The sequence below is a fragment of the Boleophthalmus pectinirostris genome, unplaced genomic scaffold (assembly GCF_026225935.1).
Source record: "Boleophthalmus pectinirostris isolate CB_2022bp ecotype Guang Dong unplaced genomic scaffold, ASM2622593v1 HiC_scaffold_2, whole genome shotgun sequence".
Classification (NCBI taxonomy): domain Eukaryota; kingdom Metazoa; phylum Chordata; class Actinopteri; order Gobiiformes; family Gobiidae; genus Boleophthalmus; species Boleophthalmus pectinirostris.
Genome location: NW_026571152.1, coordinates 24205864 through 24222183, shown reverse-complemented (window position 1 = coordinate 24222183; position 16320 = coordinate 24205864). Strand labels below are relative to the sequence as shown.

The 16320-nt window shown below is 38.1% G+C and overlaps 1 protein-coding gene across 1 annotated transcript; it reads right to left on the bottom strand.

Moving 5' to 3' along the window:
• Positions 1-510: 510 nt before the first annotated feature.
• On the bottom strand, positions 511-14740 carry pard6a (par-6 family cell polarity regulator alpha). The gene is given in 7 exon segments (XM_020935233.2): positions 511-2317; positions 2883-3082; positions 3645-3770; positions 4205-4491; positions 12745-12967; positions 14204-14288; positions 14290-14740. Coding segments are annotated over 7 exon segments (1470 nt in total). The 5' UTR covers positions 14526-14740; the 3' UTR covers positions 511-2004.
• Between the last annotated feature and the right edge of the window lie 1580 nt (positions 14741-16320).

The following is a 16320-nucleotide window of genomic DNA, read 5'->3' as shown; positions in this document are numbered from 1 at the left end:
TCTGCCTAGAATGTTCCACAGTATGACATTAAACAGATCTACCTTACATTTATTTAATTACAGGTGTTTTATAGCTCAAAAATACCTACAAAAACAGGCATTCTGACTGTGAGCAGGATTGCCTCTCCACAGATCTGACCTGTAACTTGGTCTGGTTTGGTCTCCATGAAGGTAGAAATGTTTAATGTCATACTGTGAAATATTCCAGACAAACACCTCCATTGAGAAAAGCATCTGACAAGCCTTCCACTACAAAAGTTACACAATGCAACTTTAAGCTCCTTTTCATTGATATTCTAAAAATAAATAAATAAACAAATAAAAAATAAAACTTAATGTACAGTTACTCCTCAAATACATTTTACCTTAACTTCAGAATGTTTTTAAAGATTTTTACTACTGCTACTTGAGTATTATTATTTTAAAGTGACAGTATCCTTATTTGAGGTACAATTTTTGACTGATCTATAACCCGCCTGACAGCAAATTCAAATTAAATTGAAAAATACATAGATTATTAGAAAAATATTCCAGCTTTAATAGTTGAGCATATTCACAGTACAAACCTCCTCTGGAAGTATGAGAGTAATAAAAATGAAAATGACTTTTAAAATCAAGATTAAATATTCAATTAACAATAATGATATGAATTCAGGTAATATTGCCCCGACCTATAACATTTCAAATTGTATAATTCACTATAATTAAAGCATAAGATACATTTTAAGGTTATAAATTAATTTGATAAAACCATAATAATCACATTTTCTTTTCTGTAAACATTCATTTCCTGTCTAATCGTAATGTCTTTCTTAGAAGATAACCAACCTCTATCTATTTCAGATTAAAATATGAAAATAAAATAGGTACTTAATAAACTAATGGCATATTGCTGTATGATTATTGCAAATTATAACCTCACATATTCTCCTCTTGCATGTCCATCTTTCAGTGTAACGTCAATAAAGGCATATGATATTGATGTGAGAGCACTTGTCCGGCCCCGGGTGGCTCCTGGTTGCTCCTCCGAGTGCCAGGGGGTTAATGATGTCTGATGGAGATGGTGCAGGCTGTAATGACATCACATCATCGTATGGCTTGTGCAGGAGTACAGCTGGAGACACACACACACACAATGTCTGCAGATCTCAATTGACTAGCAGTGAACAGAAGATTTTGTTGGCATTTTGGTCTTTGATTAATATAAAATAATTAAAAAGAGTAAAACTTTAACAATCTGATACTGTTGAATGGTAATTGTATGTTAGTTAAAACAACATTAATGTGATTAATCTAAAGCATTAACAAGCAAATTATACAGTATTTGCACTTACACACACAGAGTGCAGTGTTTCCCATTAATACAGGAGACTACACTGGCCCCCATAGTCTAAAAACAACCTGGACTATATTGGCATGACAGAATTAGTTGTGCATTATATCATAGACATTTTAAAGAGGTTGCTTAAAGATTAAATATAGGCAGTAAATCATCTGAGCTCCACAAATTAAAGGAGATTGAATTATTCAAATGAACATAATTTGTGCCTCCAAAATCTTAACCAAACCTCTGGGAAACACTGCAGTGTGAAATAAATAATGAACTATTCAAATTCATTTCTCTGCATTTTGCAATGTAACTTGACAAATGCCTTTTAACAGGTATAATTAATACATGTACTGAAACTATATGTATATTATTCTGTGTTTTAGACCAAAATGACAGACCCAATCTGCACAAAGTCAATGTGAGACCAGGGACATGTTCTCCCAGTGGTCGTCAGGCAAAGATATGTCATACTCTTCCACAGATTTTAGTGTTAATGCCATACAACTTTAAATTGTATCTCCTAAAACGGTTTATCACAAGGAAGGCAATTCTTGACCAGAAAGGCTCTTGTGATTACTTTGAAAAATCTAAAATCTGTTTCATCCACGTTACATTTAGTGGTCCACAGTAGGACAGTGTTCAGAGTTCCAATGCCACAGTAAGATCAGTAATAGCTACAAAGTGATGATGTTGCCGTCCTCTCTCATGTCCTGACTGGAGCTGGCGGCGTGGGCGGGGTTTTGGTTATGGTTAGTCAACAGCGTGGCACTGTTGCTAAGTGACGATCCGATGCCGCTGGGTAAAGAGATGCTCTGAGGGAGGCCCCGGGCTCCTGTGTTATTGTTGAGGCGGCCGTTGGCAGAGTCCCTGCTCAGGTTCAGGTTGTTGCTGTGGTGTTGGGGGTGATAGGGCAAAATGTCGTTCTCCAAAATGAGGTCTCTGTCTTCATCCTCCTCTTCCTCACTATCTCCTTCCACGATACTGTTGCTGCAGACAAGAAAATCGATCAGACGCTAACACCATGAAAATACTAGATACAGATGTGTTACAGATTTTATATCATCATTTACAAAATTCAAGAAAAGTAAATTTAGCTGTGTGACTAATGAAGAATGATGAATGAATGATACTAGAATAGCAGATTCTTTGAAGTCCTTGTACAACAAAAAATCAAATTGAGTGATTTTGATTTTAAAAATTAATCTACATTGATTTCTTTTATTCACAGCTGTTTGATTGAAGAGGGAAAACTGAGAAACTGATGATTACAAAAAACGTCTTTCTAAATCTTGGCTCTGAGAGATTCAGCATGGAGTGATTGTAGTGCTTGAAAACCCAGTTTGCACAAATACTATTTTAGGGAAAAATCAACTAATTTCTAGACTATGAAAATTATCCACTATTCACAGTTTTCTCACATTTTAGTTGTATAACCAAAGGATTTTATAAACTTGAATCCTCACCAACAGAATAACAAGAACACTTTGATACAAATTCAAATGATGATTATTGCCTCCCTGCTCGCTCTTGCCTTCGCTGTAATAGAATGTACCTTGCTGTGATGGGGTTGCTTTGGGAGGCGGGGCTTGGAGAGTCATGTGACAGAGCAGACCCCACAGATCCTGCTGAGCCCACAGACCCTGAGTTCCCCATTGAGGTCTTGCTGCCGCGATGAACCACGTTGTTCCTCTGATTCGCTGGCTTCACTGTCACTATGAGGTTGTGACTGTTTGCTACCATCATGTCTGTGACCTGGAAGTAAAACCAAGTTCATCACTGATCACAATATTATGTCTCAACAGCAAAGGTGCTCTAAGCAACTTTTCTGGTTGAGGGTCTGTTACCTACTTTTACAGTGCATAACATTTCTAATGGAGGGTCCACCACCTGCTTGTCTCCAAGGAGATGTTATTGCTCTGCCTAGAATGTTCCATGGTAAGATGGACATTACAGACGTTTCTATTGCTTAAAAATACAATAATTCCTTCTGTGAACAGGGACGACTCTCCACAGATCTGAACTGTAATGCCGCATAGTGCTGTAACCTGCTTGTCCCCCTCATGAAAAATAGATTTAATCTGTACTGTGGAACATTCTAGGCAAAGCAATAACATTTCCATGGAGACAAGCAGGTTGTGGACCCTCCATTAGAAATGTTATGCACTGCACATTTAAAGTGATATAAATAATCCAGTTGACATTGCTTCCAGTTAGTAAGAAATGTCTTTGGTGACTTGTAGTGTCCCAGTCTGACAGCTAATAGTTTGCAAGAAGTATTGTAAAACATGGCGGCTGCACACAAAGCAGTTATTACCTGGTCCAGTGATTTCCCTGCTACATCGATGCCGTTGACCTCTAGAATTTCATCATTGACTCCCAGCAGCCCTGTGCTCTCAGCCAGGCCCCCTCTCACCAAACGGGAGATGAACACCCCTGGGACCTGCCAAATTTGAGAAATAATCATTAGATATTGAGAGAATATTTTTGCATCTAGTTTAATTAGCCAGGGCTGTATAAGTGGCCTGGTTTGTGATTTGTGGCAGTGTAATCAATAGAATAGAGGGACAACATCACATTATTGTCTTAAGATGATTAAAACACAATCAATAACACTGCTTTTCATTTAATTTTCTGTGAACTTTCATTGACCCTTGTAAGCAAGCAACAGAAAATTAGGGGCTGCTATCAAAAACTACAATGCTAAAGAATTAGAATGAAGATTTTTATTTTAGTATTGAAACTGGAAAACTTGATTAAATTAATAAACCAAATAGCATACAATGTTGGTTCAGTTACACATTGTAATACCACCTCACATAACAACGATTACTACTATAACAGGTTAATATAATTTGATACGACAACATTACTGACCTTCTCCACGCCCTGCGGAGTGACCCTGACGCTGACCCCGTCCCGGATGTAGAAGCCCAGGGGTTTGTGTGTGCCATGTTTGTGCAGTCGGACTCGTCGGTGCGTCTCTGGCAGGATGTCCACGTCGATGATGGAAGAGATTTGTCTGAAGTTCTGGGGCATGCCAATGAGCAGGGCTTGTTTGCTCTTGTGAGTGGAGCCTGACCCAGTGGTCCGAAGTCCAGTCAGACCCAGGCCCTTCTTACGCCTCTGAAGAGAGTTAGTGCCAAAAACCACCGGCTCATCATCTGGTGAGACAGGACACAAGCAGAGAAGAAGACATTAATATAGTGTTTTTATGCATTTCCAATCATATACTGAATAAAAAAACGTCCAATAATCCTATGTGCATAGAATCAGACAGTCCTGCACAAAGAAGTTTTCTTACAGGTAGTAAAATGGTAACTTATTAAAGGTGTGCCGTCTAACTTTTCAGTTGGGGACCGTCATATTCTACTAGTCATTATTCTGCCTGGAATGTTCCACAATATGAGATTAACAAATCTACTTTACATTTATTCAATTACAGGTGGTTTTGTATCTTAAAAACATGCATCAGGGTTTCCTCTTCACAGATCTGACCTGTAATTTAGCCTGGTTTGGTCTCCATGATGATAGAAAGGTTTAATGCCATATTGTGAAACATTCCAAATGAAACAAAAGCATCTCTGTGGAGAAAAGCATTTGATGGACCCTCCACCAGAAAAGTTACACAATGCACCTTTAAACATACCATAAAAACACAACACCCTCTAATAAAGAAATGTTAAACTGCTACAAATAGACATGAAAAGTATTTTAATCCATTCATTCCTGTTTCGTCTGGATTTTCTGGTGGGGCCCACACAGTTCTTGACCAATCAGAAGTGCTTTTCTGCTGTTGCCTCATGGCCGTGGTCAGAGAAAGTCCTTTTGTTTGGTGTGGTTGAGTCTAAGCAGGTCTAAGGCTCTGGGCTGGAGTGATTAAAGATTAATATGAGGGATTGTTTGTAGAGATCTGTGTGGGAGCGAGCCATGGACCATGTGTGGGGTCAAGACTGATTAAAGACACAAAGATTTGGTCACCAGCCTATAATCCTACTGCAGCCACATCTACAGGGCACTTGTTTTATCTGAGTATGAGCCGCTCTTTGAGAAACATGAGAAGGTCCACAGACTTTCAGAAGCTGTCACTCAGAGTTCTGCAATGTTTTTATGAGAACGGTATCCTCTATAGTGCAATAGATATAGAAATATTCTTTTTGGCATGCACTATAACTTTCAACACAAGCATTACATTGGTGTACTTGGCAATTCATCAGCACATGGTTATTTTTTATGTCAATCCATGCCATGATCATACAGCAAAGTCTTGATTTGAATAAATTAGTTTTACTATTATTATTTATTGTCTATATTTTCATCAGTAATATATCGAACTTCAAAAGGTTATCGTGACAGGCCTCGATAACGCAAAAGGAAGTTGGTCATTTCCATTGGATCTACTAGGCAAGATATTGTATAAAGTAAAGACAATGTAGTAAATGTTGTTGGGGTGTAACGATATCCAAGTCTCGTGATATGATATTGTCACAGTATGAACCTCACGGTATGATATTTATAGAGATATCATGGAAAAGCTCACGATACGGTATGATATTTATTATGATACTTTGTGGAGGCAAACAAAACTGTTAATATGCTACTTTTTCCTCTTAAAATGCCTGGAAAAGACTTATTCCAAAGAACAAAATCTTAAAAGTGCTTAGAACTGTTATTTCTTCATGTAGTCTACACTGAAATGGAGCAAAGGATCATGGTCTATGTAGTTCCCTCTGTCTTTATTTTAGCTATTGCTGCATCTTAACTCTTAATTTAAGCAAAGAGACTTGTAATTCGATATATTGTGATGGTCCATGATATTATTGTGAGAACTTTGACGATACGATATCACAATATTTCGGTTATTGTTACTATTGTTACCTTTACAGTATATGTAGTTTTGCTCCTTCTCTGACTCTGAGACCATGTGAACATTGTGTCACTGTGGATGGTGTGTTGTAGTAATGTTGTTATGAATTCTGCACCAAACAACCTAGTCAGTCACCACTGGAGCTACAGTGTGCACGAGTGGGCATTTGAATAGTCAATATGTGTGTGTGTGTGTGTGTGTGTGTGTGTGTGTGTGTGTGTGTGTGTGTGTGTGTGTGTGTGTGTGTGTGTGTGTGTGTGTGTGTGTGTGCGTGCATGCATGCATATAGAGCCAAAGAAAGCACCTGCTGTGACATCACTGACTGGGCCCGTGCTAAAAAAGCCACACTCTGCGGGATCCCTGTCAACAGGAAGTATTTGGATAATATAATATTTCATAGTTGTAATGTATCTGGCAGCATAGTGTGAATAGAGATGTTTTAGCATTGAAAAAAACACTGGCTGACAACAAGAGAGAAAGTAGGAAGCGTAACATTGTAGTAGTAGTGTATATATAACACTGTCACTGGGTATATTTTACATTGTCATTATTATGGGATTACAATAATCACTTACAATCATTTAGCAAATTATTCCATGTAGTTCGTTTTGCCTTTGAGTACATGATTGAACATTATATTGAGCATTATTAAGCAAAAAACTAAACATAGAAGTACTCTGACATATTGTACAGCTATCTACTTTCCTGTGCACTGGCAATGGCGGCAAAAAATATTGTAAATGACTGTATGCAAACCAAATTGGATTTACATAGCACCTTCCGAGATACACAAAGCACTTACCATTATTTATTCACATCATACTGTTTACGGAGCGAGGATGTTAGTTACAAATATTGAGACTCAGTTTAAAGGTTGGCATATGTAAAATCTACTTTAATAATATTTGAACCATGTCATAAGTTTACCCTTATCATGGTCTTACACAAAGTTATATTTTTATTGATTCATGCATTGAGTTAGTCTGTATTGTACTGCATTTGCGGCTTGAGGGCTCTGAAGATTTCTGTTTTCACCTACACCCAGTCTTTGCTTTACTTATCTGTACTGCTTTCCAAGGTTGAAATGTCACTACGAGGAGGCGGGAAAGTCAATGTACTTGACTAAGACGTTTTAGATTACTACTGCAATTTACAATGGACAAAATGTAAAATGATGTATGCTATACTTATAATATAATACATCTTCGTTAAATAGTGTGTTTAAAATAAGTTTGAGAACATTTGTTGTGCATTTTGTCTCAGACAGAAAACATTCCAGGATACATGGTACAGTGTGCCCTGTGGCTCTGCTCCAAACACATGACATTTTTGTACAGCAGACCCTTCTCTTTCACCCCTTCAACACTTCGGAGTCACCCTCGCTGTTCCAAACATAGACTGTATGGTTCCCACATAACTTAATTAGCATTAAATAAATAAAATGCCATCTGTTACCATAGGGGCTTTTACCAGATACTTGATTAGATTACAAGTTGGATTACAATGTCACACATTATCAGTGGTAAGAGCTCGCTATTGTTCATCTCCTCTGAGACAAGTGAGATGTTATGGAAGATGATTTGTGGGCCCAGTCAATCCATTTTGGAGTGACAGAGGATTAGTCCAGTCTGATCTTATCTATGAACATATACAAAGTTCACTATTCATTCACCAAGACACAACAATCCAGCCACTGTTTGAGCAATAACATTTGTACAAAACCTCTCAAACTTAACTACAGGTGGAGCAGAGCAGAGCGGAGCTGGAGACACAGACCCGACTGGCCACATTCCTGTACCGCATTCCAACGTCACTCACTTATCAACATGAAGTCCACTCCACCAAACAGCTCATGTGCATAACAACTGCAATACAAATGGTTAGAATAGGAGTACAGATACATAAAGGAATAGTGCCTGCTCTGAAAGTACATGAAAATATGTGGTGCTCTCAGAGAACTAGACAGAAGCCTGAAGGCACAGACATTTCTAAGCACCTCGCTCTTGCCCACTGATGCTTTCACTCTAAAGACCAAAGCTATTGAATAAATGCAGTCAAGTATCAAGGCCTGCTTAACATGCACCAAGTATATACACTGGCAGGAGGGAATTTAAGAGTTTAAGTGTTATCAGCAACTCACAGCTAATCGTACACAGAGCTGAGGAAGCAGATATGGCTAGAATTTCTAAAAGTCTTGTAAAACCACCTGCAGTTTTTGTTTAACCTCAGGCGCAAACGTGCAAGAAGATTCAGATTCCCAAAACACCACACTTCAATGGCTGACAACTATATACTGTACTACAAATTACATATTTATTTTTTTTGTAAATTATCCATCCTAATCTGGTATTAGGGGTGGGCAGAAATTTAAATAACCAATATAGTAACCATTATCATGAATGTTTCTGAAATGTGCAGAATTTCAACTGAGTATATAGTTTAAAAAAATAAATCAGGTCAACAGACACATTTCTGTTGGATTGACATAATTACTGGGATAAAATTGCAAGATATTAATTTTTGTCATTATCGCCCATACCTACCTGGAATCTAGTCACACAGTGTATGTATGTGGTTATTATAGAAACATGATATGCTTTTGCACAGTGGTCAATAAAATAATACAACTGGAAAAAAGTTCTTAATGTACTAAAGTGACCAAATAATGTCCTAACTCCTTGATGTAAAAGCATCATAAGTAAAAACAAACAAACAAAAGTGACCCTGGTAAAATCAATTCTGGTCACAAGTCAGTAATAAATAGTACTCATACATGACCACATTATCTTGGGTGCTTTTGGTTCATGAGATCGAAGCTTTTAAAAACACAATACAGTGACCTCACAGCAGGCACCATCTGGAGCCCGGGGGACTGCCATCTGCCTCAGTGCTGTGCAGGTCTACTGTGAGCTGAAACATACACAGGACACCCAAATAGGACACACTCAAGCTAGGAGGTATTAACCCACCTACCAAGGCGCGACAAAAATAGAATACAAATACATCTTTGTGCCTGGGAAATACAAAAGGAATCTGGCACAAGTAATGCTGCAGGAAAAGGACCAGTTCTGGCAAGACAGAAACTCATGGTTTTCTATTGAAAATAGCAGTCTGTCTGTCATGCACAGAGGGCAGAAAGAAAAACAACATGTTAGTGATAATGACATTTTAGAACTGCTTTCCTGAAATTATTCAATTATCAGTTAAATAAATTTAGAGCTGGGCAATATGACAGAAAATGTCACTTTTCCTCCCCTCAATTTTCAATGGAATTTTATTTTGTATTATAAAAAACAAATAAAAATGTCTTCCAATATTAACTTAACACAAACTACAAAGAAAAAATGCAATTTAAAACAAAAAATAGTCAAATTTCATCCACCAAAACATGAACTCTGCTCTGACAGAGCTCTTTATTAGACCCAAGCACTGACAACAGTGAAAAATTGCACAGCCCTCAATTGAATTTTGCATTTAAAATGGTAAGTTTCCTTTTTATTATTCATTATGACTGTCTACTGAAAACAGGACCACATTCAAAAGATTGAATTTATATAGCTCAGTATGACAACAGTTGCCTCTGGGGGCCTTTCAAAAACACACTTACAAACAGACACACAGACTCTTCCATCAGCGAGATGAAACACAGCAATGTGGGAAATCAACCACACAGGGCAGACTGCGTAGGGGCATATGGAGAAAAATATATCAATCTTTCACAGTTTATTTATTTAGGAATGATCTTATGAGATAAAATTGCCACAAGATGCACATATGTGAAAAATTATCTTAGACTTTTTTCTCTATAAATTTACATTTGAAGTGAACTGAGTTATTTATATATGTCAAAATCTCGTTCTTGTGGACCCAATCTCATGTCCTATTTTGTCTCGTGGGAATTGTGTCTCGTCCTATCCCTAATATTTATCTATGTGTTATAGGCTATTATTTTAATTAGTTTTGGCTCGATTTCAGCCTTGTCTAGCCCTCCACAAATATTTTTATTGCAGTAGTTTATATGGGATGTGGACAGCAGTTGCTCCTCCTTTTGAGCATAAATATTTGATTTTCTTCTGTAGCTCTGGGACAGACACTCAGAACAGGATCTTTCTTTCTTACATAACATTCCTGATACTTCCTATAACATCTGAAGATCACAGGTGCATCCGTTACTGTAAACAACATAATTTTGTTTTTTTTTTTACATTATATTCTGTAACTAAACTAAAATTACAAAAAAAAACAATAACAATAATGCAAAAATTCAAAACACAAAACACAAAATTCAAAAGGCATGAGCTGCAGCAAATATATCAATAAATAAATAATGGAATGTACCAATAATTATTAATATTCAACCTTTAATGGCTAAACCAGCCAAATCTCCCCACTTTAACAAAGAAAATGTACACACAATAAATACTGAACCCCAAAATAAATTCATATATCCATCTTTTATACTGAACAATAAGACAATATCGTGACAGGCCTACCACTTGTGTTCAATTGTTTTGATTTTAAAGACCTGAATAAGCAGTGTTTTCAAATTGTCAAATAATTTTATGATAAATATTGTATCTCCTTTGAAATACTTCCTGTTGACATTGTCACAAAGCATTTCATTGTCCAACATTGGCTGTAATGTAGTCCTGCTAACAGCTTAAAATAGGCGTATGTTGTTATTGGCTTGCACTGGATTTTTCCTTCTGAGCCCCGTCCCTCTAGGTAACCACTATAGAGGTATTCAAGTACAAAGTCAGTGGTATGATGAGGTCTTTGGAGTAAGTTAATCCCTGGGAGGGGTTAATGGCTGGCAGCAGCAGATGGGCAGTGATCACTCTCTGTGGATCTCCCCGTTTTACACCAAAAACATACAACACACACAGCAGGAAGCACAACACGGGTTTAACAAGGACACAACTACTGCTCCGAAAATAAAGGCTGAGAACTTGTATTGCGTTTCAGCCTAAATGGAAATGGTACTTAGAATTAGAGAAGGCAATATCTCGCTCTCATTTTTTGGTAGCAACTGTAGATGAGAAATAGTGACTAAGATTTGAACAAAAGCACAGGTAGCTAAAAGGTTAAAGTGTTATTTTCACTAACTGTGTAGGTTGCCCATTTTTGAGTCGAGCTACAACAATGCTTTGAATTTCAATTGCACTTTACCAGATTGACAAGCTAAAGTGCCACAGCGGGACATTATTTTGTTACCATACTCACTGGTGTTAAGCATCTTCTGCACATGGCTGCTCCAAGAGGACACATGGCTGTCAGTTTGCGCCTACGGCCACTCTGATTTCAATCAAATCAACACATTCAAACAAAGACATGATGGGTGAAGTGTCTTGCCAATGACACAGCAGTAGTATATTGGTAGGATCTGCCATTTAAAACCACCAACCTTTGGGTTCATAGGCAAACACTGTATCCATCCATTTCATAAATAATAACAAGAATATGCATGAGAGGCTTGCGGGCAACAGACTCATCATACATCAACCATATGTACTAATGTCCTGTCTAGTGTGAGGGAGACAGGGTATTTAGAGAGGACCATTACATAACAAAGAAAACATGCCGACTCAAAATGCTGTAGTCGACATTTTTGAAGATTGAACCCACAACCTCACTGGAATAGACAATGTGCAGTGTGTGCAGCTATGAACACTGATATTATATACATACTTATTACAGCAGCTCACCTGTACTTATCACTAACTGGAGCTGGCCATGTTTGATTCCCTGCTTTCTCATATATTCCATGTCTAGTTACTATTCTCTCTTCCAATATTTTATGCTTTAATGTCTCTCCGTTGTTTTAGAAATAAGAACTCTTTTTGAATTCCAATGTAAAATACTGTCCATAACAAATACAGATGCACTGTTACACAGCTGGTTTTTGGCGTGCTCCCTTACCTCCTGCACCACTGCGATGATCAGATTAAACTGTGTCTGATGCCAAACAACAATAGAAACCCAGTGAGCAGATTAGCATCATTGCATCATGAATTATGCAAGATCAAGCATGCTCGATTCACTTTATCAAACAAAGGGGATTTGAAACACAGACAGACCTGCATCAAAAGTGCTCACGGTTGGGCCTTTTAATGAAGATGCCACATAAAAAATAGAAACCTTGTGATAGGCCTGTCATGTAAATTACTATAATGACGTCAGTATATGAAAGCTAGTACAATATTTTAGGGGGTCAGTATTTATCGTGCATACAAGTTCTCTGCACTACTGGAAAGTTTTTGGTTATTCCTTGGCTATACAATAAGATTAAGCTGTAAATGGTTGAAAGAATAACATCTATGACTCATTACAGATGCAAACTAAGTAGTAAAGTGTTTGCTGCTCATGATTTTTTAACAACATTTTATATTTAGAATAGTTTTTGTAGTTTAAATCTGCTTTTGGGTTACTGTGTCACTGGCGTAAATTCGTTTCTCATATTTACTTACAGCAATATGTCAATACTTCAAAATTTGCTATCATGACAAGCCTATCTTGTGAATCTTGTATATGTGTATGTTTGTGTACTTGCCTTTTTTAGTGATAATGATTCGGAGCAGTGGATTGGCTGAAGAGACTGCCTTGTGGAAGTTGTCGTCATTGTTGATTGGCAGGAGGTCTCCATGCACATCAGCGTAGCCCAGAATTACATCCACTCCTGGAATGCGGTGGATGGTCTGGAGCAGCCTGTAGAACTCCTGGAAGCCTCCTGGACCGTCCCTCTTAAGAGCAAACCTCCGATATTCTGCATCGAACTATCAAGGGTACAAAAACACAATAAATATACATGCAATGGCTAGACAAATAATCAAATCATATCTTGCTCAGCTTTTTAGTTACTTAGCATTAAATGTGCTTTGTGTGACTTTCTTGGTGGTGGGCCTGTTACCTGCTTGTGTGAGGTAAATCTGAAAAGTTATGTCGTGCACCTTTAAAATATGTTTAACAATCTGAGGCCAATGTTCATCTGTAATCAATCACAACAATAGCAGAGGTATTTGACAATTATCTTAAATATTCCAGCATGTGCAAACAAACCATAACTTTTTAATTAGTAGGTGTTGTATGTTATTATAGTTGAGGAGTGGAGTCCACTGCATTTTGCATTCACACATTTTTCGCAATTTAATAAGTTGGAAATTAATTAAAATGTTATGTGGTCTTTTATTTTCTATGTCATGATTCATGTTAAAGGGAATTCTTACTCAAACATTACACTGACTGCACAAATTTGAGGGACAAGAACTGAAACAACATGAGACTAAGTAGCAGTTCTCCCTGTTAGCGCCTGCATTGTCATTCAGTTTCAGTGACAGCTGATTAGAATAAGCTTGCCTTCTATCAGGCGAGTTAGGCAGTTTTCATCAGTTGTTCTACAACACACAGGCCTGTTTTGTAACAAAAATGAACAACTACTAGCATAAAATAAGCACAGTGTATGGGGGATGGAAATGCTAGTGAGCTGCATTAAACAGCCTGTGGTCTTCAACATCTGAGCGCATCAGATATGATTGTTCACATCACAATGGGAACACTAAGCCCACATCCCATGCTGTATTCCTAGAAATTCTTGATACAAGACAAACTTGTTGGCTCTTGCATGTATTTTTTAATTTTCATTTTATCTTGAGAACTCCTTAGTAATGAGCGCTTCAGATGAACACATTGTATTGTAGCCTGTCACTGCGCACAGTGAGTCCTTACAGTTTTATCACACACCACCATTTGAACTGAATGGCCACAGAAAAGCTAAGACGTAAGCTACAACAGGCTACACCATAGGCCATGTAAACACTACACAACAATACCGAGTTAGCTTGCCATAGCAGCATCAAACGCTGCCTAGTGATGAACCGTACACTGTATCCCCGCTGTTTACGGTCCCATAGCCCGGGCTGAGCTCTGGAGCAGGCTAGCGCATGCTTCAGGTCTCTCCATAATAACAGAGGCAGCGAGGTCGCTGGCATGTGGAACAGACGAAGCGCACTCACTTTGCTTTTGACCTCCACCAGGCTGTCGTGGACTCGGATGGGCGGCCGGTGCGGCTGCTGCTGCTGCTGTCTGGACATGGTGCTCCGGTTGGCCGCTTGGCTCCGACACTGCGGAGAATACAGCCGCCGTCACCGCCGCAGAGAGCTCTCTCTGCCCGCAGTCCCCTCCTCCAGCCGCGGGATCGGCACACGAACAATAACCCAAACAGAGACGGGGGGCGACGGGGACTGACACGGTGTAGATCTGCTGAATCCCTCGGTGAAACATCCAGGTGTGTGCTCTGCTTCTAGCTCTGTCCGCGAGACTGCGCTTACGGCACATGCGCGCGCACGCAGCGCCCGCGACAGGTGGAGTCCGGTAAATCCAGTCCGGCCGCCTCAGAGCCGCGTGTGGGATGTTGTCATCATCACCCGTGCGATACTGCGCTTATATTCAGTCAGTGATACAGTCAATGATACTGCCTACGGCTCGGGAGAAAGCATGACGTCTGCTTTGTTGTTATAATAAGATGTTTGGCCAACCTCAAAAATAATTAGTTAGGCTATTTATAAAACTACAGACAGCCAAACCCAAATGACAGGGTACACCGTGTAAGGATATAGGCTAAACCCAGTGGATATAACCATTTATTTTCAAAATGTGACATGTTAAGCCTATAAAAGACAGCAATTTAAACACAGACAATCATTTGGTCTATGTGTAGTAGGCCTATAGTTTAGGAATAGGTTAGAAACCTGAAGATGTTGCTTAGTTTTTGGTCATAAGCAACTAAAAGCTATACAATGCAGAATCTAAGCATCTGATATTAGGCTAAAAGAGCCATTTGAACCCTCTGCCTCTGTAGACATGAAATAGCAGCCCATCCTCCCTGAACCTCTCGCCCTGTTCACATCAGTACTGTACCAGCCCGTCCCAGGACTGTGTGTGAGAGAGAGATCCCTGCTTATGTAAAGGGTCCCATTACCAAAAACATGTAATCCTCCCAGATAAGAATACATTCCACTGGAAGAAAAACATCAAACTGAGAATGGCCTTCAGATGACTCCAGAATTCACTTTTTTTCCCAACTTTCTATCAATCATCTTTCCTGACACACAAAATAGAACATGAAGAAAGTACTGGTTCAGGAGCATGTTATGTTATGTTTACTAGTTTTTACATTTTACATACATACGTATATACATATACACTTACATTCATTCAAATATATGAATATTATGTAGCAAAAAAAGGCAAATGTTAATGTTTTAAAAATATTTTATATTCAAATTCTCAAAGTAGCCACCCTTTGCTTTGTCAAAAAATATTTAGTAGTGTTATTTAACTTTTTTCTTTACTACATAATTCCTATATCTTGATTCATATATTTCATGTCTTCTGTATGTAGGCCAATATAAAATGGAGGCATAGTAAACATAAAAAAAAAAAAAAAAAAACATTGAATGAGGTGTGTCTAAAAGTTTGACTGGTAGTGTGTAATTATGTCAACAGAGTTATTATTATTATTAATAGTCATTATTAAATGATTGTACTGAAAAATTTCAACACCATTAGGTCTACAAACTCTGTTAATCACAAAATATATTCCAAGTGTTTGTCATATTTGTTTGTTGATTAATATGAAAATGAAAATAAAACATGAACTTCTATTGTTTAAAAATCTGTGCTTCATTATCATTATGACATTGAGTACTGAGCTTTTTCCTATGGGATATTGACACAGCATACCGACATGCATCAAAAGAGATTAAAATATCTAAAATGTCTAAAATATCAAATTTGTGGTTCAGTGGCCCCAGCAGCCTACAGCATAAGCCCCACCCACAGTACACCGTAGAGTGTGAGAGATATGAGAGGAATGATGGGAGAGCACAAGGGGGAAGTGTCTCAATGAACAGGAATGTGAGCTATGTGAAGCCTTCCAGGTGATCTGTCATGTTCCTCTATTTAATGGAAATGTTTATCACTTCACTGGAAAACGTACCTGCGTTGTAGAAGTATATCCACCTAATTAAATGCCACCAGGTAAATGCCCCAATTTGTCACGATAACACATTTCTAAGCTCAGTATATTGCTATAGAGATATACTGCAATAAACAATAATATTGAAAATAT